The sequence below is a fragment of the Elephas maximus genome, chromosome 21, assembly GCF_024166365.1.
Source record: "Elephas maximus indicus isolate mEleMax1 chromosome 21, mEleMax1 primary haplotype, whole genome shotgun sequence".
Lineage (NCBI taxonomy): Eukaryota > Metazoa > Chordata > Mammalia > Proboscidea > Elephantidae > Elephas > Elephas maximus.
This window is the reverse complement of record NC_064839.1, coordinates 39,690,069-39,712,552: the sequence shown is the minus strand read 5'-3', so window position 1 is coordinate 39,712,552 and position 22,484 is coordinate 39,690,069. Positions and strand designations below refer to the sequence as shown.

At 41.8% G+C, this 22,484-nt stretch overlaps 1 protein-coding gene across 11 annotated transcripts in view; it reads right to left on the bottom strand.

The window, feature by feature from the left end:
* The window catches only part of HYDIN (HYDIN axonemal central pair apparatus protein), a 443,907-nt gene that overhangs the window by 33,578 nt on the left and 387,845 nt on the right, over nt 1-22,484 (bottom strand). For 8 of the 11 annotated variants that reach the window (XM_049863606.1, XM_049863605.1, XM_049863612.1 and 5 more), the window contains 14 exons: nt 21,756-21,991; nt 19,607-19,699; nt 19,145-19,296; nt 18,852-19,041; nt 16,971-17,073; nt 16,457-16,744; nt 14,437-14,579; nt 12,009-12,227; nt 9,121-9,281; nt 6,638-6,735; nt 5,684-5,891; nt 4,245-4,457; nt 3,614-3,752; nt 1,578-1,743 (listed from right to left, as the gene is read on the bottom strand). In XM_049863606.1, coding sequence (XP_049719563.1) covers nt 1,578-1,743; nt 3,614-3,752; nt 4,245-4,457; nt 5,684-5,891; nt 6,638-6,735; nt 9,121-9,281; nt 12,009-12,227; nt 14,437-14,579; nt 16,457-16,744; nt 16,971-17,073; nt 18,852-19,041; nt 19,145-19,296; nt 19,607-19,699; nt 21,756-21,991 — 2,409 coding nt within the window. Of the gene's footprint in view, nt 1-1,577; nt 1,744-3,613; nt 3,753-4,244; nt 4,458-5,683; nt 5,892-6,637; nt 6,736-9,120; nt 9,282-12,008; nt 12,228-13,125; nt 14,352-14,436; nt 14,580-16,456; nt 16,745-16,970; nt 17,074-18,851; nt 19,042-19,144; nt 19,297-19,606; nt 19,700-21,755; nt 21,992-22,484 lie in introns of those variants that run through there. The other 3 variants (XM_049863611.1, XM_049863616.1, XM_049863615.1) reach the window with 3 other exon arrangements.

Sequence of the window (22,484 nt, the reverse complement as noted above, 5' to 3'; positions counted from 1 at the left end):
CTCAGTTGGTGAATTATTGAAACAATTTTGGTATACCCACACTATAGATTACTAGAGTTTTTTTTTTTTTAAAGTTCTTTCCATAAATACGTTGTTTATAGGGTGATTAAAAAATGAAATAAGATTATTCTATAAAATTCAGCCTATTATTTTCAATCAGTATGGAATTTTATGCCTTTAAATAATAGTTAATGCTACATGTATTTATCTGGCAATTGTCCATGACATTTTTAAAAGCTTAAATTAATGCAGAGAAATGTATATGGTGTGACTGCATGTATTTGTTGTTCAAAAAACTTAATATACTTAATAAAAAACTCCCTACCAACCTTTATGTTTGAGTATGAGAAATGTACGGAAATAATACGCATTCCTTTAATGGAAAGGGAAGCATGGAATTGGATGAGTGCAGAGAGATTATTACATTTTCTTTATATAATGCTACATTGACTGACTATATTGCAAACAATATTATTTTTATAAATAAAAAAAATTAAAAAGTCCTTTGGCTTTAGTTGTCATTTTCCTACCTTACAAAGCTGGAACTTTTCCTGGCTACCACTGATTTTAACTACCATGGACATTTACATGCATTTAGCATACACAGCCTGGGTGGCATAGATGGTTAAGCACTCGACTGTTAGCAGAAAGGTTGGCAGTTTGAACTCATCAGAGGTACCTCAGAAGATAGGCTGGTGACCTGCTTCTGAAAGGTCACAGCCTTAGAAAACCCTATGAAGCAGTTCTACTCTGCACACTTAGGGTTGCCATGAGTTAGAATTGACATACACACACAGACATCACATCCGTGTATTAGGTTTGCAGAGTTATAAGGAACCTGGCCATCGCTTCCTTGATTTCCTTCAGGTCTCCGCTCAGATGTCACCTTCTCTGGCTACTCTTATCAAACTCCACTGACTATTGGCATTCCTTATTCCCTACCCTGCTTTATTATTCTCAAGAGCACCTATCAACCTCTGACATACTATAAATTTCACTTATTTATTTTTTTGTTGTCTGCCTCCTATTACTAGAATGTAAATATCAGGAGGGCAGAAACTTTGTGTTTTGTCCATTGGTGTATTTCCAGCCCATAGACAAGTACTTGGTTCATCTTAGGGGCTCAATAATATTTATGGAACTGAATAAATGCGTGAAAGAATGGCAGTGAAATCCAATCACTGTGGCACAGACTAAGAAGCAAACAAATAGAACCTGTACTCTGGGGGCACAGATAAATAAGGATGAGGCTGACAGAAGACTCTGGAAATAAGCTTAGTCCATCCAGGCATTAAAGGAAACTGCCAAGTAGGAAATCTAATTACATGATAAATACAAACTGTAACAAGACTCCTAAATTTCCTTAGGTTATTAGTGTTTGCATTTAAAAGGTACTTGATGGAAATTAGATTGAGAGGTAAACATTTTGTGGCTTTGTGAAAGGCAATAAGGTCCTGATATGCTTCTGAAAAGTACCAGGAAATGTTCTCCACCCATGTCCGCTCCCAGAGCTCAGTGCTGGGACCCCTCTTCTAGGTTGTGTCAACTTTAAATATAAACCGACAGGACAGCCTTACCAATGAGGAGACAACTGAAGTTGAGGTGTGAATGGTCCAGTGAGATAAGAGGGTCAGTGGTTTTGCCGACCAGCAGGAAAGGAACTTTGATGTTATGTTCCAGGATTAAGAAAGTCCAGAATGATTCTGTGATGTCTAGATGGAAAGGTGTAAACTGGAACACAATCTAAGGAAACAATTTGGAAATGAGTGGTAAGAGGCCCTTCTATTTGCTTACCCCATGTGCCCTTAGAGCTCTGTCAGCACCAGAGCCATGATGGCTGACATTACCAGTTATCTCTACCCTTGTACAAACAGTGTCTGTAGGGGTATGTAGGTGTGGCTGCACCAGCAACAGCAATGCCTGTTTGCCCTGCCCACATGCCCACAGCCTCTGCTGCCTATGTTGCCATATTGTGCCATGTGTTTGGATGGCATAGTTGTGCCATAGCCAGCTAGGCCAAAGAGTTGGCACCTCTGTCAAGGAAAGACAATCCACATCCTTGACAACATCCTGGCACACAGCCCACATGATCAGCTGGGTCAACCAGATTTCCATCTCGGGAATTTAGAATTAGAAAATCAAGTGACTGGGATAGCTGGCAGTGGAGCTGATGGTGAAAGATCCCATGAGGTTGAGTTGGGCCATGGCATGCCATAAGCCATTTGCTAAGTGAAGTTACAAAGGAACCCCACCCCCGACAAAAATAAAAAAAAAAAGAGAGAGAAGCCGACGTGGACATAGAATGGAGTAGATGAGTAGAGAGAAGTAGAGACCTGAAAGGAAAGCCCAATTCCAAAAGCTACCCCAGGCCCTTTTTTCTTTGAGCTAACTTGAGTCTCTTTGCAACTAATCAGACTTGATTGGAAGAACAAATACAACCAATCAAGACCTGATTGGAAGATCAATGGCATTTGGTCAAAAGTGAAGCAGACAGGTAAAAATGCATGGTCCATGTTGACTCCAGAGGATGGTATAGGAGGGGTGTTCTGGAGGTGTGTGTTACCTCAACGATGCTACCATCACCCAAAGACTAGCATGATCCTGGATGAATGAATTCTGCAACTTGCCTCACCTGGAATCAGGAAGGATCTTTGATATATTCTGGGCTGTGGAGGGGGCCAGATCCAAGTAAGACTCTGTCTGCAGTGTACCCAGCCCCTGGATTCTGTCATGCTTAACTGATGGCCTGAATTTTGACAATATACAGAGGTAAAAAACAAGCAGAGAACCACACCTATTTTTTGGTTGGTTTGTAAAATGTTAAAATAGTGAATTATCTACCAATGTGTAAAAATGGGGAGATTCACATAGAAATCTGGAATTTTGGTTTCTCCTGGAAAGTTTGGGAGAGTTGGTAACCTGTGCCTGCATTTCTGTGTGGTGGTCATCTGCAGAGAAGTGCTATGGCCGTCTGGCTCTGGTGCCCAGCATTCCCTGTCATTGTCCCTCTGCCCTGCTTCATTTATTTGTGTGACCTTCCTGAAGGCATTTGGCTTTGTAGTTTCTGTTTTATGGGTTTATTTCTGTAGTCGAGATTCTCTGACTTATTAGATATGGGGCCCACACATCTGTTTTGGCCATCAAGTTAATATTTCTTTAAGCTTGACCCCCTACCCAATATTACTGTGTAAACTTTTAGAACTAAGTCATGGGACAGCAACACCACCCTTCTGTTTTGTCTTTCGGCCTGACTGAGGAGGACTACATCTGTCTCTTTTCACTGATGTCAGTTCCTTGGCAAAAATAATTCTTTATTTCATGCTACTGTCTGGATCCTAGGGTCCCCGTCCATTGGTGTCCAGCTCTCCTTTCCTGCTTTAATATTTTCAATTTTTTAAACTGTATACACCAGAGTTTTTTGATTCTTTATGGCCAGCCAAGAAAGCTCTGTCTGTCTTATTCCTCAGGATTGCCTAATGCATATGGTAGTCACTCAGTAAATACCTATTGAATGAAGTACCCTTAGGCTGTTCTCCACCTATGATTTACAACACATTTGGTACACAGAGAAGACCTGAATGATTTAAACCCTGGGTTGAGTGGTTGTACACACCTCAGCTTTCTTTTCAGGGTGGACGAAGCCCTTCTCTGTAAGGCATGTAAAAGCTGGAGGGTTCTGGAGACTTTCAACTTCATCAGAGATCCAGCAGAAGGAGTAGGTGCTACTGGTTGGGTTCATTATTGTGAAGGTCCTGGCCAAGGGGAAAAGAGTAGACAGCAGAGAGTGTGAGGGGGGTTGAGAATTAGGAAAACTTTCTCACAGCCTGGCCCTAGTGCAGTGGGCTATCTGGGGGACAGAACTATTCTGAGCTCTTTATTACTGTAGAAATGAAAACTCCATCTCATCTGGGAATCCAAAGTATGGCTGTGACTCTGGACTTTGGGGTAACAGTGACACCAAGGGCACTTCCTTTTCAATGCTCCTCTGTGGTCAAGGTGGTATTTCAGGGACTGTATTTTTATGTCTTCTAAATTTTCACCAGTGTGAAAACCGAGGAGGCAAAATTCAGCCTCCTTAATTTAGCAGCTCTCTAAAGCTGAATTTTTAAAATTCATGTCAAACCCCAGGATATCAAGCCTGCTTCTAGGAAATCAGTCTAGCTTGCATCTCTGAAGTTTTCCTCTGAGTTCTTTAGAAGGATTGACTGCTATGAATCCAACCAATGCAAATCTAAGCAACTCACCGGAGATTCTTCCCTCCTATGCCCACAGTGGTGAACTCAATCACTCGGGTGTTCGGATCTACTGCCCCACCGTTAGGTCCTCGGAGCTCTGGGTTGCGCCGATGACCGCTGATATAGTCTGAGTCTTTTAGGTCAAAATGGCAGAAGGGTAAGAAGCTTCGCCCTTTTGCTACCAGGACCGGGCCTTGTTCTCCAGGTGGCAGGTTGGGAATCCTGAGAGGAGAAGGTTATTTTTATTTATTAATTTCTCCCTCAGTTGCTGCTTCTGTAGTTGGTTGGAAATGAACATTATAGCCAAGAATGTGAGCTCCATGAGAGCAGAGGTGGGTCTGTCTTGGTCTACACCATGACCTCAGAACCTTGGATAGTGTGTGGTATACAGAAGGTGCTCATTAATTAATCGTTGAATGGATGAATGTATGCATGGACTGAGTATGGGGAACCTGAATTATGGTTCCTTCTGTGTCCCTAACTATGATCACAAGTTATATCCTCCCTCAGGGGTGAGAAAATCTTCCTGCTGTGAAATGAGTACAGAATCTTATCCTCCCAGACCTCGCATAGGTAGTTGGTGGAATATGAAGACTGGCCCAGAAATAGTAAAAAAGTATACTGAGCTCCTTGGAGAAGGTAAACTGGATGTGAGTAGACTCCCAGTCCCAGGACCAAGCTGGGGTGGCTCAGATGTTGGAGGGGTTTCTGTGGTGTGATTGGAGGGACTCCTGGAGGCTATGATGGCTCACATAGGTCTTTGCCACCCTAACCATAGTTCACAGAATTTCACTATAGGGTGGGTGTTCTCCTTGGAGACCTCCTGGGAGTGGGTACTACAACAAGTACTACTCTCATTGTTAAATGTTATTGGATTCGCTTTTATCTGAATGTGCCTTATCATCTTGTAAACCTTGCTTACCTATGTACCTGTTCCCCCACTATCTAATGCTTCCTGTGCTTACTGAGTGCCAGGCACTATCCTAAGCTCTTTACTTGAATTAATTCATTTAATCCTCACTTATAACTCTACAAGTTGGGTATTGTTATCTCCATTTTATATATGAGGACATTGAGTCTTAGGGAAGGTACAAGAAAGATTTCACAAGTCTGTGCTCTCCCGAGGAGTGGAATCCACCTGGTTTTCTGCCTGTTACTCAGAGTAATCTTGTGTGTGCCTGGGAAGCGGGAGGTGGGCAGGGAGAAGAGTCTAGAGAATGTTGTTTTGCAGACCAAAAACAAAAGTCTCCTTGTTCTCCAAAGGCTGGCCCCATTCAATTTTCCAAAGGGAAAAGTAAAATTTGGGGCTGTCTGTGTGTGCGTGTGTGGGGGGGGGGGCGGGGGCGGGAGGTGGGTTAGGGGTTGAAAGAATGGTAGGGGGAGAGAAGAGGGAATAAGAACTGTGGAGCTTTGTCCCTGCAAAGATGGGGGCTAGTAAGTTTTCTTACTGGCAGAAAAGGTTACTCTCAAAGTCTCCAACTTCCAGTGGGGAAAATTTCACTTTGAGCTTCTGATGTTTCCCCACAGGCACGATGCCTGAGGGGGGATCCACAGAGAAGGGTGACGGGGAGCTGTCATTCCAGTGGTCCATGGCACTATCCAGAGAGCTGCCCGTGTGCAGCGTGCCCTGGCTGAGTTGATCCTTATTAGAGGAACCTGGGGGCAGACAGAGAGTGGGGATATTCCCCATTTGCAGTGAGATCTGTGGGAGTGACGGAGGCAGGTATACTTAACCTGGGGCAAATGGGTAAGGAATGGGCTCAAATATCTCGAAGATGATTCTTGAAAAACTCTTCCGTTAATTTCATAACGGTTTCAAGTTTGTTTCCTTTTGTTTTGTTTTTCTTGTGACTCAAGGGGGCAGATTAAATAGGTGTCTGTGGGTGGATTTTCTGCCTCAGAATAATAGACTGTGGATATGGTTTTTGGAGAATCATTGCTCTACAGTAAGTGTTCATAATCTTGGACAGGTTCAAAAGGTCTGTGGATCTCCAAAATTGCAGTAATCATAATAATGAACACTTGCCTACCAAGCCCTGGGCCCTCTACTAAATGCTTCATGCATGATAACTGCAAACTTGGATGTGAGTGTATTTCCCTGGGGGAGAGAGTTCACAGCTTTCGTCGCTTCTCCAAGGGGCCTGTCACCCTCAGAAGTTTAAGACCTAAAACAGGGGATTCCTAGGATCTGTGAGAGAGAGTGCTGGCCTAGTGGGGGACCTGGGATCAGGCTCCAGAAGGGCAAGGCTCGTTCTGTAGTCTCTTTGCAGACACCATGAGGCCCTGCTTTCTGTGAGCTACTTAGGAGGGCATCTGACCAGCACTGGCTTCTTCATGACCAAGATCCTTCTTCTAACAGGGGCTCAATTCAAGTTCTTGGTTTTACATGTCATTGCATTTACCTTGGTTTTCTGGCATCGCAAAGCTGACAGCTTTCCCAGTCTCTTCGGAGACCCAGCTGAACTCCAGCTGCACATTTCCTGAATTAATCAGATCAAGCCTGCAAATACATCAGGGATGGATTTGAGAAATGTGCTGAAGGTGATTTTTGTCCTGTCTGCACCCCAACTATACTGTTACTTACTTCTTTAAGTCAATCACTTTGGTTCTTAAATATTTTTACAAGCAATTTTATCTGAAAGCATGCATTTGATGTACTAGTCATATTTCCTTCTGAAATGCACAAATATACATATTTGTATATAAAAATATCCCAGTGTTTAGCACTTGAAATCCATCTTGTAACATCTGCACTGTACGGCACTATGCAATGAGCCCTCAGTGTGAATCCCTGTCATCCTGGAGTTAGGCTGTTCATCTGAAAAATTTCCCTGAGAGAGGAAACAAAATCTATTTTACGTGACGGTGCCTCCCTCAGGCACAAATTCAGAAGCCCCTCCCTTCCTGAAGTTACCCTCCACCAGAAACAGTGTCCTAGTGATCAGAAGCCATTTTACCCCTGGCTGAGAAACAGATTTGGATGTTAGTTGCTTTGAACTCAGATTCTGAATCAGCTGAGCCTTTCTTTGCCTCCATTTTCCCTGCTCTAAGACAAAAACATGGAGAGAGAAGCCTTTTCTTGAATCACTATTAAACTTGATCACAACCACAGCAAGAGGATGAGGCCTTGGCACAAGAAAATGAAATATATGCACATACATGCTCTTCTCGTTTTAGGGGAGCAGTACAAGTTCAGTTTGGTGAGGAGTAGGTCTAGAATGGGGTGTAGGGATTAGAGTTCCGTGGTTCAATCCAGGGAGACCACGTAGGTATGCCTGAAATCAAGTGCTTTGACCACTGGGGCTTGTGATTATTGTGTGGATTTATGAGCACTGATCTCTATCCTAGGGAAGAGAAAAATTTTATAATGTGGAGAAATCTCAGTGGCACAGACAACTTTTCATAAAAGGAGTTATTTGTTAGGTCAGGGGTTGGCAAATGTTTTTGTAAAGGGCCAAATAGTAAACATTTTTGACTTTGTGGGCTATACAGTCTCCATTGCAACTATTCAGCTTTGCTGTTGTAGCATGAAAGCAACCACAGATGATACATAAACAAATGGGTATGGCTGTGTTCCAATAAAACTTTATTTACAAAAACAAGGGGCTGGCTGAATTTGGCCCATGGGCCATAATTTGCTAACACCTCCCTTAAGTGAAATGTCCATCAGCAGAAGATCCTGCTTCCTGACTTGTATCTTTTGGTTTTATAATACTTACAGAGGACATTTAAAGTGCTTTCAACAAATACAAAATCTGTTAAAAAGGTTTATAACTAATGATAATTTTACAAAATAGAAGCATCAGTGGTTTGCTATTTTGTGTTTGTAATTCTCAAAAAATAGTTACAGGCCTCCTCTCTTTATCTGTCTTTGTATGTGTAGCTCTTTTTTTCTCTTACTTCTTCATCTGGCTACCTCCTACTTGTCCTCCAAAATTCAGCTTGGGCACCAGCATGTCTGGAAGGCCTTGCCCTACAGACTGTCTCTCCTGTATCTTGGTCTGTTTTAGGTTCTCTTTTGCTATATGCATAGGACACCACCATACTACAATGATTATTTCACCCATTTCTACTCATTCCCCCAACCTTGTCCCAGCCTATGAACTCTTGGAGGGCAGGGCTCATGACATCTTTGTATCCCTTCATCTGAGTGTGGGTGAAGGGGTAACATAACCCTTTCTCCTTCTGAAAACAAATCTGACCTTCAATTAACTTCCTAGTCCTGTTCCTCTGGAAACATGACAAAGAAGAAATGTCAGCTGTATTATTAGGCAACATTGTTTACAGTAAAAATGACCTCTGATTGGTAAATCACATCTAGATGGGGAGAAACTATGAGTATCTAGAAGGAAGTCATAGCTGTGGGGCTCTCTGAGTGTAGTTACTCTTATAATTGGGCATGCTCCCTGCAGGATACCTCAGAGATGTGACTATGGGATGGGTATGAGAAATGTTGGTTTCTGCTGGGCATGGTGTTTCTAAACCAAGGTGGACTTCATATTCACTAGTGTAGATATTGTCTGAGCTGTCGACTCAACGGCAACGGTTTTGGGTTGTCTCCTGGGAGGGTGGCATTGAGAATAGTTCCTGGGGGGCTGTCTGGATTGCTTGCAAGGACTACTCTCACGAAAAAGGGCTGCCTAACGTAACCCTCCTGGTAGGCTTTGTTTTCTAGCCTACATCCTGATGTCAAGTGTGGTCTTCAATAGCTTTGTGAGTCTGAATGTTTCATTGGGCCCAAAAAGTTCCCTTGGTGGGTGCCGCACTAATACGATGCTTGGCATATGCTGTAGTAGACACTGAATAAATGTTTGATGAGTGAGTAAATGAATGATGTAGTAAAATAACCTCTCTAATAAGTGTTGTGAGGCTTTTGATGACTCACTCAAACACTCGAGTCTGGTAAACCAGTGTTTCTTTAAAGCACACATCACTCGTCTGGCACCGGTATGAAGCAAAATCCACATTGGCACTGATCTGTAGCCGCAGTTCTCGGTAGTTTTCTTCCAGTATGGTGTGGGCAGGCTCAGGATCTGTCTCTATCACCTGTAACGAAGGCAGCCATGTCCTCAGTGATGCAGAGCCAGCCCCTTCACGGGAATAATGATGGAATAATACAGTGCTTTATTCTATCCATGCAAATTAACACCAATCCAGAATAAATTATAAATGCAAACCTAAATTATTTCTAGAATGGAAAAGGAAGAAATTAAATAACAAGTTATTGAGAATATTAGGACTGTACTGGTGTAAGTTTTGGAATCAGATGGAGTCCAAAAAAGGTGGGAGAAAGGAAATCATAAAGATAGGAACAGAAATTAATGACATAGAAAACAAACCCAACACAAATAAGCCACTCAACACAACAAAGCCAAAAGAGATTCACATTGAAAAAAAAAAAATTAAACCTTTGGTGAGACTGAGCAAGAAATAAAGAGAAAATACAAATAATCAATATCAGGAATAAGAAGGTGGGTATAAGCAAAGATTGTACAGATTTATACAGATGGAAAGAAAATATTATGAATATTTTAAGAAAACGCATATGAAAATTTAGTTGAAGGACAAATTCCTAGAAAAAATAAGTTAATAAAGTTGACTTAAGAAGAAATAGAAACACTGAAATGTCCTGTAACTGTCAGAGAAACTAAATAGTAGTAAAGAAATCTAAAAACAAAACCTAAATAAATGTAGAAATAAAACTTGTTAATAGAAAAGACAAATTAATATTATAAAAATGTCAATTCCTTGGACTCCAGACTTTCTGGAGTCATGGAGGGTGGATGGACCCCTGAAACTATGGCCCTGAGATTATCTTTAAACTTTAAACCAAAAATATTCCCTGAAGTCTTCTTAAAACCAAATAGTAGTTTAGCTTAACTAGTAAAAAATGTCCGCCTTGAGCATTTATGCCCTTTTAAGGGCTATCTATATGGGATCAAATTAACTACAGCAACTCAAAAGACTAGAGGGCAGTGAGTTTATGTTAATGAGGGAGGAACAACTCAGAAAAAGGAGGGTGAGAATGGTTGCATAACTCAGAGAAAGTAACAAACCTATTGCCACTGAATTGATTTTGACTCATAGTGACCCTATAGGACAGAGTAGAACTGCCCCATAGGGTTCCCAAGGAGTGGCTGGTAGATTCAAACTCCTTCTGGTTAGCAGCTCAGCTCTTAACCACCGTGTTACCAGGACTCTAGACACAGCCTAGGCACATATAAAATATACCTATGACAATGAAGTCATGGCAGGTCACTAGGAAACAGAGGAATAAACAAAAAAAGGGAGCTGGCAAGATTAGTTCTCTATACTGAAAAAAATAAAATTGGATCCCTGCCTCACACCATACATAAAATCCAGACAGGTCATGGGCTTAAATACCAAAAATGCAGCTCTTAAATTTTTTTTTAAAATACTGAATATCTTTCTGTTCTGATAAAGAAGGATTTTAAAAACAAGACAGAAAAAGTGGTAAATACAAGAGAAAAGATTGATAAATCTGACTATATTAAAATAAAGAACACTTTTGTTCATCCATTAAAGGAAACGAAAAGATAAGGTATAAATTGGGTAGATATTTACAGAAAAATAATACAAACAAAAGAATTTATTAAAAATAACTTGTACAAAGGACAACCTTCATAATTGAAAAATGGGCAAAAGGCATGAAAAGGGATCACAGAAGAGATAACTTGCCTGGTCAGTAACCACAAGAAGTAATGTTCAATCTTATTAGTGATCAGAGAAATGCAGATGAGCCCCATAATGAGATACCATTTCACATCCATTCAAATGATGAAAATCAAGAGTTGTGACTATTGCCAAGTGTTAGAGAGGATGTGGATCTATAAGATCTCTTTTCTAGTAGGATTTTAAATTGGTACAGCCACTTCAGAAAACACTTGGGCATTATCTTGAAAAGTTGAACATTCACATTCATCAACTGTACTTCTAGTAATATAAAATCTTGCAAATGAACACCATGTGACTTGAAAAAGAATGCTCATAGCAGCAATGTCTATATAGTAAAACTCAAAATAATTTTCAAAAGAAGAGTGGTGGATAATAATGGCATTTTATATAGCAGGGAAAATGGATGAACTACAGCCATATGAACAATTTGGACGATCACATGGAATAATCTTTTTAAAAAATCGAGTTAAATACAACCAAACGACATACCTTCTCAGATACATAGGTTAAACAAACAAATAAACTAAAGAATGAGCAAGACAAAATTCATGATAGTGATTACCACTAGGAGGGAGGCAGGAGGATGGACTGGGTGAAAACCATACAGGTAGTCAATGTTCTACTTCCTGTGTTGGGTATGGGTTTGTCTGTGTTTATTATATCACTAAAAAGAAACTAACCAAGGAAGAAATAAAAAAGGGGCATGTATGGACCAAGAATAAGATCCTATCATGGACCAAAGATTACAATTAGTCCAATTCTGTGTACCTGAGAGAAAAGGAAACAACTGAAAGACTAGCCATGGCATTCTTAAAGAAGAACCAGGTGGGGGGACTTGCTCAACAGATATCAAGACTTGGTAAGCTCTACCAATGAAGATGTGTGGTACTTTTGGAGCATTTGGTATGAATGACAGTAGCAAGCTTGGAAGTTCAGTTTGTCACTTTTAAAATCAAGGTAAAGTAGAATGGCGGCCTTTTTCCATAAAAGAAAGAAATAATCAGAAACTGAACCTGAAAGCAGTGGGCACTCAAGTACGGAAGCCTGGTCAGATTTATGCTCAATGTCCCTACTCACTTTTCTTTTCGTGGTGAAAGTCCCAGGTGTGTTCCTCAACACGTCCACCCACTTGACTGTGCGCATGCGGTCATCCCAGTCAGGGACCTGGTCTGCAAGGAGCTGAAATACTATTTTGGAGAGCTTGCACTTGACCCCCATCTTCTTCAGGATGATGGGTAAGTCTGACTTCAGGGTCACCACTATGTCCTTGGCACATCCAGGGTGGAGGTGGCCCACCTGAGGAAGAGCCTGGTATTAGTATTTTTAGGAATTCAATCTTGAAAACTTTTGCTATCTGGTGGTGACAGTCTAGAGAACTAGTGAAAGTCAAAAGCCTTGGCAAAAATGTATCATTCGAGGCTGTATATGTAGACTGACTAAAATATATTCAAGAGGCTTTTAGATAGAAATACAATCATGATAACAACAGCAACTAACATTTATCAAACTGTTACTCATGTCAGGTACTACTCTAAGCACTTATACAATTCTGTAGATCTTCACAACAACCCTGTGTGAAATGTACAGCTATTGCCCCCATTTTACAGACAAGGAAACTGGACATAGAGATTGAATAACTTGCTCAAGATTATACCACTGGTATTAGAAGAGCTAGTGAACACTCAGGCAGCACGGCTCCACATGCTACATTCTTAACCACTTTGCACTTCTTAATCAATATGATCTTTGGGTTTTTATGCAAATTATGGATAGATGAATGCAGTATACCAGTGGTTCTAAAAGTGTGGTCTGGGGACTCTTGGGATCTTCAAGACCTTCTCAGGTGGCCCATGAGGTCAAAACTATTTTTATGATAATACTAAGATGCTATTTGAGTTTTTCAATCTCATTTTCTCATAAGTATACAGTGGAACTTTCCAGAGGCTACATGGCATATGCTACTGCATGAGAAGCAGAGATGAGAATCCAGTTGCCTTCCATTAAGTTGGCAATTAAAGAGATTTGCAAAAATGCAAAATAATGCCTTTTTTCTCACTAGATTTTTTTGGTGGAAAGTACAGCCATTTTCATAAGAATATGGTATTATATTAACAAGTAATGGGTTTATTATTGTGTTTTTAAATAAACAAATACATATTTTTAAACATTCTCAGTTTTATTTCTAATATGGTAAATATTAATTTAGCATATAAAACACACATACATACATATACCTACATATAAATATATCAAAGTCCTATCATGCTTCTGATAGTTAAAAAAAAAAAAAACTCTTCCCCCTCTGAAAAGTGAGGGGAGAAGAATGCCTAGCACTTCCCAAGGCCATGAATGCATGTGTGTGCATGTGTGTATATTTTATGCAGGTATGTATGTGTGTGTGCAGGGATGTGTAAATGGACCTTAAGAAGCTTATCTCTTTGACGAACACTTTGCTAACAAAGATAATGCTCAAAATTAGATTGCCCTGTTAGATTATACTGTGTCTGTTTCTTCATCTGCAAAATGCAGATAATAATAGTACTTACCATACAGGGCTGTTGTGAGGATTAAATGAATTAATCCATGTAAAGATCTTGGAACTACCCCTGGCATATAATAAGTACTCAATTCACACTAGTTACTACTCAGGGTTAGATACGGAATCTGTCAGTAGGATTAAGATGAACTTTACATTTCTCCAGGAAGCAAAACTTCTTCCTGACAGCACTCAAAGATTTAAAGGTGACAAATCAGGGTCTGCAACCCTCTGTACTCCTCCCCTGGAGTTCTATGGTTCAGCAGACTTCGAGTAGGAGGCAGTGAATACTAGCACACTGGGAAATGAGAAGTGAACTGTCTGCCAAAAGCAATTTATATTATGACCTGGGGGTACAATCTGCTACAGTGTTGTCCTAAGCCTTGTTCAACGTGGAGTTCCAGTGAGCAATTCATAAAATGTGGGCTGTAAAATGCTAAAAGGAGTTAGAAAAGGGGACTCTGAAGGTAAATAAGTTTGGGGAAACCCATGTAAAACCAAGTTGACTAGGTTTTAATATGCTCAAGAGCACTGAGAACCTCTAAGAGAAAGATGTAACTTGCAACATTTTCTGAACCTCACTTGTCCACAGAACCTACCATCCACCTTTTAGCTTTTGGCCAACTACTTTTGCAGGACTAGTATTCTAAAGAACACACACCTAGGGAAACACAGGTTTACATTCTGGGATACGAAGACAGGGACCTGTATTTATCCATATAAGCCTTCTTGGAATTCCTCAACATCAGCCTAGCAACAGTCTTGGCAGACTTTATTCTCTCCTCTTCCCCTCTTAGACCAAGGGGACATGAACAGTGTTTTCCAGCACCAAGTCTGAGTGAGAGATGGTTTCTAGGTTGTCCCCCAGCCTGGGGAAGCAGACTCTGCATCCATGGGAACAAGTGACAATCAAATCAGGGTTGCTCAGGCCTGAGGGAGTCCAGAAAATAGTGAATGGCTTTCACTTACCTGTGGGGAGAAAGAAAGTGTGGCTAAAACAGGCCATTCAAACCGTATCACATTCACGTGGCTGTGGTTAGTGATTGTGAAACTCACGGTATAGCTGTTGCCAATGTGGCAGTCCCCAAAGTGGATGTGGTCCACCAGAGCAGCTAGGGGAAGAAACAGAAGGCCAGTGAGTCCTCCCTGGTCTTCTCATAGGGCTCTACTCCCTGAAGAGGCAGTACTTGATAGGGATTGTGCCTTATCCTCATGAATCCCCCCCTTCTTGGACTGTCGTATTTGAAAACTTGAAACCCCTGAACAGCAAGATTATGCTCCCACCCCAGGGGAATCTACCTACCTATTAATCTATCCATCCATCCCTCCCTCCCTCCTCCCCTCCCCTCCATCCATCCATCCATTTACTGGTCTGCCTTGACCCTCAGCTCCATTTGAACAAGAGAAAACGTATACCTCCAACTCCATTTGTTTGGTGAGACAACACTGTTAAGGGTTAGGTTGCCAGATAAAAACACAGGAGGCCCAGTTACATTTGAATATCAGAAAAACAACAAATAATTTTTTAGTGTAAGTATATCCCAAAATATTGCATGGGACATACTTATACTGAAAATGTATTCACTGTTTATCTGAAATTCAAATTTATTCTTATCTGCTAAATCTGGCAACCATATTAAAGGTATGAAATTGGATTTCTGAACTAGGCTTCACTACTGACTCTTGTGTGGGCCCTGACGAGAGATGTCATCCTGTAGTAGGAAACAGTGGTGAAATACTAAATACATAAGGGGCATTAAGTTTAATCCTTGTTGTATACTATCTAATGCTACACTCCAGAACTGTAATTAAGGTTCTAGAAAAACTTTTGGACTGTGTTTATAACTCACTACATAACAATTAGCCACACAATTAGGGTGCTTAACAATTGCTTTACAATAACGAAGTAAATTTTTTTCCAATCTCAAGGAATACAGTCAATCAAGTGAAGCTGTGGTAGAACAGCACTTCTTAAGCTTTACTATGTACGCAGATCACCTGGGGACCTTGTTAAAATGCAGACTCTGATTCAATAGGTCTGAGATGGAGCCTAATAAGTTCCACTTCTAACAAGCTCCCAAGGAGCCCTGGTGGCGCAGAGGTTAAGCGCTTGGCTGCTAACCGAATGGTTGAGGTTTGGACCCACCAGCCACTTCGTGGGAGAAAAATTTGGCAGTCTGCTTCCGTAAAGATTACAGCCTTGGAAATCCTATGGGGCAGCTCTACCGTGTCCTGCAGGGCTGCTGAGTCAGAATCAGCTCGATGGCACTGGGTTTGGTTTTTGTTTTTTAACAAGCTCCCAGGTGATGCGGTCGGCACCTTGAGTAGTGAGGCTGTAGGGGATGCTGCTGCAGAGGGGACACAAAGCCACCCCTCTAATGAAGCAAGCCCATCGGTTCCCTTAGAATATCTAGGAGACATGGTTCACATGAGCAGACAGATAAATGCTTTGGCCTGGAAAAACTACAAAGAGATATTCATTCACTTATTAGCTGAACTGGAACTGTAATATCTATTAAACTATAGGGGCCCTGGTGGTGCAATGGTTAAGCATTTGGCTGCTAATCAAAAGGTTGGGAGTTAGAATTCACCAGCCACTCCTTGGAAACCCTATGGGGCAGTTCTACTCTGTCCTATAGGGTGTCTATTGGTCAGAATCAACTTGAGATGGCAACGGGTTTGGTTTGGTTTATTAAACTATAAGCTCCTTAAGGGCAGAGACTGTTTCTTATCAGTTTTTGCAACTCCAGGGTTTAGTGTAGTGCCTGGCACATGCACAATGAGTGCTCAATAAGCATTTACTGAGCACATAAATAAATAGGTGAATGAATGCAGTGACTGTGCCAGGAACAACAGAGCATACAGTGATGAAGACGAGATCCATCCCTAAATTCCCAGGAAGCCAGTCAGTCTGCTACTAAACTTTACTCTCCTTTTGAAATGACCCATGAGTCAACAGTTGTTGACATCTCACTGCTGCTTCTCCCACCTGCTACCACGTCTTCCATAATGTTTTCCTCAGAGACCTCTGTGATCTCAGAGATATCTGAAGCCTCCTGGCTGTTGGAAGCCACCAGCCCATGGATGTTGTCCAAGGTGATGTCGTCCTCATAGCCCTCTCCCACCATGTGGATGATGGTCTCCTCGTATTGGTTGTCAACCACTGACAAGTGGATGGTGCCTGCCATTCTCCCAACTTTCTGGGGGTGGAAAACTACGTCAAATTCAGCTGTCTCTCCAGGAGAAACAATGAGGGAAGCTGTGTGAGGTTTCTTTGCTGCAAAGAAAAAAACATATGATTTAGAATCAGGTTAAAGAAGATGCATCAGTAAAGGGCCTGACTCAAAGGAAAGCAGCCCTTACATGGGAATGCACCTCGGCTAGAGAGGCCACTGGTGACAAGAAGCGGCATCCTACTCTGGCTGGGGTCATAACTAATCCCGTAACAAAAACAGCTACTGAGATCCACACTGTCCTCCAGAATGTAGTCCCTCTCCACTCACCTTTTTCATTTGGTTTGTTTTCTTCTACGATGTAGATGTAGGAGGTAGTAGGCCTTCCTTTCAGGGAGAAGACTCCTAGTTGGTCCCGCAGGTCAACATGCAGCTGGCAGAAGGAAAGCAGGATTGAGCATTAGGTTTATAGGCTACTCATGGATTTTCAGTCTGGGGTGAGATGTTGCACTGTTTGGGGCAGTACCCCAAAAAGTTATCATGGCTAACGCTCACTTTTTAAAGTTTCTTATTAAGAGAAAGATAGAATAAATATTAGACCTGAAGAGGACAGAAGAAAATTTAGTCAGGCCAGCCCATGTTATCCAGGTGAGGAACCTGAGACCCAGGGAGTAAAGGTGACTTTCCAGGTCACACAGCTAAATAGTGTCAAAACGGGGTTGCCAAGGCCTTTGTTATTGACAGAGGCAGTAGTAAAATACATGCTAGGCTAATAAAATGGAAAGGAATACTCAAAATTCTATGAAGACTTGCATGAATGTGAGTTCCTAAAACCCAGTAAAAGCCAATTATCTCCTGGATACTTAGTATTAGTTGTCCGATAGTGTAACACTGAGCATACTACCAAGGTAAGAACAAAACCAAAGTGTGCATCTGACCAACTTGAAGAAAAGGAGTGGTTCACAGATCACTGGAATGAAGATAAGATTAAAGTTATTTCTCTGACTTTAGGTATCAGAAATCAGCAGACATTTTTAGATGATAGAAATACTGGCATCATCATGAATGAGATCAAATAATATAAAGGTGAAGGATGAGGAATAACGAAGAAATACTGACATCAAAAAAGGAAGCTTCTGAGATAAAAAGGCATTAAATATTAAAAAAAAACCTTAATAAAAGAAACTATGTGGAGAAATTACATGAAAAAATTGAGATAACAGAAGATGTAAATAAATGGGTGAGAACCTGAAATATTGCTCCTGACAGAGGGCCTAGGTACTCCAAAAGTAGAAATTCTTCACAAATTATTCACAGGCTTCTCAATAGTATTTTCTTGAGGAACATTATAAAATTATTTCAGTGCTCATCTTAGAGACTAAACAGTCAAAAATCATTAAGAAAAATAAAAAAAAAAAGAGACAGTAGGTGGGCAGAAATTCACGGAACTAAATGCTGAAACTTTTTGTAAAGCCACAATAATGAAAGCAGCACAGAATAATGGTAAACTAGGTAACCTGAACTCAAGAGAAGGAAAAAAAAATGCTAGACTAAATACATAAAATATCTTAAAAGTGTCACAGAGTTTTTAATCAAGTGGGTATACCAGAGACTGTATCACAGGAGAAGACAGACAACCAGCTGTCCTTTAATGCCCAGCTCAAATGCCATTACTTCAGTGAATTTTTCCTTGATCCCCTCGTTAGAAGTATGTCCATTTCAAAAGTTCTAGAGTTTTTTGTATAACACTTACAAAATATATCACTTTTAAAAAATAAAACAAAAACATAATTAACTGTAGGACCAAAGTCCTTTTAGATGCTGCATTTCCACTCCCCCTCCCATGAAGTTTCTTTCACTGTGTTTTTCTTATGACAAAAGAAATGTTCATGACAGAAAGAAAATGAAAACAAGATGAAACAAACAAACAAAAAACCGCTACGCTAAGAATACCCTTAATCCTACTTGACTTGGTGTATACCATTGCACACTGACTTGCACAGTGTACTGTGTAACCTGCTTTCCTACATTCCTTGATGGCAGAGACCATGCCTGACTCCCCTCTGCATGTCCCATGTCTTCAGTCAGGTTAATGTATAAGACCATCGAAGAGCACGGTATATTAGGGACGGGAGAGACATCAGTGTAAGAAGTTTAACTGCTGAATGATTCCTCTCCCTTCCCACCCCATGCTTCACCCTATAGTATTACCTGGGCTGGGATGGTGCCATTGTTCTTGAGGATGAGAGGAAGTTTCTCTGACTGACCAAGCAGAAGCCTCTTAAAGAGGAGAAAGGGGTTTCCAAGTTGGTTACAGAGAACAGGCCGTACAACGATCACACGAGGGAGGTTCCCCTCTCCCATGATATCAAACATGAGGCTTCGGTTCTTGGCCAGGTTGCTGCAGGGAACAGTAAGATCAAGGTCTGTCAGCCTGGCCTGGCAGGACTGGCATTTCATAGAGAGTGTAACCTGCATTCTCGCTGTAGGAGAGGGAGCTGTACCTGGGCAAGCCATCCAGTGCTGCCTCAAAGATACACTGATAGGTCTGCATGGTTTGCGGGGTGAAGGACACCGTGGCAAAGGCATGTGAGCGACTGGCAACACACATTTTGTTGGGTTCCACTTCAAAGATGTCGGTGATGCGAGCAATGGCCTGGGAAAAGGGGAGCAAGGACCAGGGTGTGTTAGCTGCTTTGCATTTACACATGACTTTCTGCTCATCTCTACTGCCTCTGTTGTGAACTCCCCTTCTCTAAGCTTTGTGGTAGACATTCCATTGCCTATGTAGTCATGGCTCCTGGAAGGAGCAGCCTAGATACTCTGGGACCCAACCTCGAGTAATAACTGTCTGAACTTGGCTAGGCCCATGAGCAGGGGTGGATTATCCAATAAGTAAAGTAAGCTTGCTTACCAGATCATTTCACTACAGATTAGTAAGTAAACACAAGTAAGCCCGTGCTTACCTTGCTTACTGGGTCATTCCTCTTGTCACAGATTGTAAATTTGAAAAGAAGAAGGTGCTGTGGGGTTGGGAGAGAGAGAGATGCCAGCAGTACCTAGAAGCAGAATCTTTGATGTGGTGAAAAAACATGAAATTGTTCACTAAAGATGACCTGGTAAGCAAGGTAAGCCCACGAATGTTGATTCAAATGGGTGAACTAAGCCAATCAGACAGTTATTCTCTCTCTCTGTGTATATATCTATCTTTATGTCTTCATCTTTCTATCTCACCAAAATTGAACTGCCCAGAGATCGGTGGTTGCTGATGTGAAGCTGAGCTGGCAGCATGAACCACATGCATGATGAGGAAGACAGACTAGAGACTGGAGCAAATGCACAGAGAGAAGCAGAGACACCACGAGCGAGAGACCACATGTGGCCCCTGAAGGGTGGTTGGAGTGTCTTCTGGTCTTCTGAAGGCTAGACTTCAGGTGACAGTTCCAGTTCCAAAGAGGTCTGGCTACATGGTGTGTCTGAGATCTCTGATTCATTGTCGCAAACTTTGCTTTGTTTGGGCTCACCTGAGTGAGTTTCTGCTTCTTGAAACTCCAAGAGCCTTGGCTAGAACAACCTCCCACAGCACTTTATGTGTTCCCTTCTTGTGGCAGCATTTTGGGGAGACTGTAGACACAATCCACACCGCAGGGGCTGAAGCCCCTGGCACAGCCTTAAAAGGATTTTTTTGTTTGTTTGTTTTCATGGGAAGCAAGTGAATTCAAGACTATTACCCCTTGTTCTTAGGCTGAGAGCACTAAGGGTTTTTTGCTCTTTTCAAGGGATAACCTTAAGTCTTCAAATTAGGGAGGAGAACATATAATGTCTGCAAATCTCCTTAAAAGTCTCTTTTTGTTTAGGAGTCAGGTTTGCTCTCTTTTTTTATGTTTCTGGTACAGAATAAAAAGAAACCTGCTTCTCAGTGTCCCAAATGAGGTCAGAGAGTAATGGCATCATAAAAGGAGTTAGATAGTACCCCCAACCCTACCCTTCACCAGTGAGAGTCACCCAGGAATGCACCTATATTTGGCTCTAGGCTGAGGTCAACCCCATGTGACCTCCCCATTGCCATCACCCAGCGAACAATGCCAGCTCTGGGGCACAAGAGCCACTTGGACCAAGATTCCACCTTTGGGCAGAGAGCTGGAGGCAGCCAACATAAGACTAGTATTTGCAGCACATTTGATTGGAAATTAACGCTGAGTAAGGGAAACCTGTCAACTAAGCCCTCTCTCTCAGTATCCCGAATTTTTTATTCCATTGTGAGGAAAAAGGATGTGAGTATGGTGTGACTCAGAGCTAAGGCAGTTTTGGGCCAGGCAGACCCTGAGATGGACGTTTATTATCTACCTTTTACGTGGATGAAGCTTGGCTTCAAACCTCGGCCTACATCCCTAGGCTCTGGAACCTGCAGGGAGAACTTAGCCTTTCTGAGCATCATTAACTGTTAAAATGGGGATAATAATATAAACTCTGGCAACTAACAACAACAATAACATATAAGCTCTGAAAGAGTTATGAGGATTAAATGAAACAGTGAATATAAATCATTTAGCACAGTGCCTAGCACAAGGAGGGACTCAATAAATGTTTACCATTTCACCTCATCCTTGTAATTTGCCAGCCCCCACATCTCCCATACACAAAGAATATGCAGGCCTGTCTGAAACAGGTAAAACCTTTGAAGACATGTCTAGAAATTTTCCAAAATTGATTCAAGACCTCAATCTGTTGAATCAAGAAGTCTAGTGAATTCCAAGAAGGATACACGAAAATAAACCCACACTTAGATATATCATGGTGATGTGGCTAGCCCAGCCACATCCACTAGATACCTTTGGAGAGATTCGTGGGTCTACCCACAATGCTCCGTCTACTCTAGGCACTCAGTGAGGGCTTGATGGATAAAGGAGTTGCTAGCTTATCACAGAGGTACCCAGACAAGATACCAATGGGACAAACATATGGTCCTTGGTTTAGGGGAAACTGCCTGGTTACCTCACATAACTTCCGGCAAGGTCTGGGAGCCAGACAATTTCCACTCATGTATAGAGCAGGGGTTTCCAAGAGCTCTTTCCCTGGCTGTACACCAACCAAGGTGGGCTACTAGCATCTTACCTTATTGGAGACAGGCTTAACTACAATGTTCACATCACAGGCAATCTTTCCCACATTGCTGATTTTGAACCGGGCCTTGGCCTGATGGCCCACCAGGACATTGCAGAAGATGAACTTGTTCTCATCCTCCACGAACAGCCCTCCACTCTCTATGGTCTGCAGGATATGGTACAGGTTGGGGCTGGAGCAGATCTGGTGCTCCTCAAATATCAAGGCGTTGTTGTCTGTCACGAAGGCTAGAGAATGGAGGGAAGAAGGTGAGGAGGTGCCTGACTGCCAAGTTCCTGGCTCTGTGATTCCTAATTTGGAGGTTTGGGTTCTGAAAACAGAGAATCATAGAGGAGAGGTGGGGGAATAGCACAAGGGGGCGTGAGTGACAGCACAATTCTATCTTCTCTTCCTCTTTTGTATTATTCTTTTTGGTCACCATTCTTTGACCAGCCTTTTCCTTCCAACGAGGAGGGGTGCAATGTGAGATCTGGGCTGGGCTTGGCAGAGAAGGATGCCTTTGGTTCAAGGCTGCAGGATGCTTATAGCTAAAGCAGGAGGCGTTCTCTCTGTGCTTCATCTCAGCTCTTGCCGGGGCTTAGAGCTGAGCCTAATGAAAAGTTAGAGTGTGCTCAGCTACTGACCATTGTTCTCTGTGCATATGTTGTCCATAGGAGTGGACTACTCATCCGAGAACACAGGACCTTAAGCCAGGAGGGCTAAAAGTTTAAAGCTGCATGT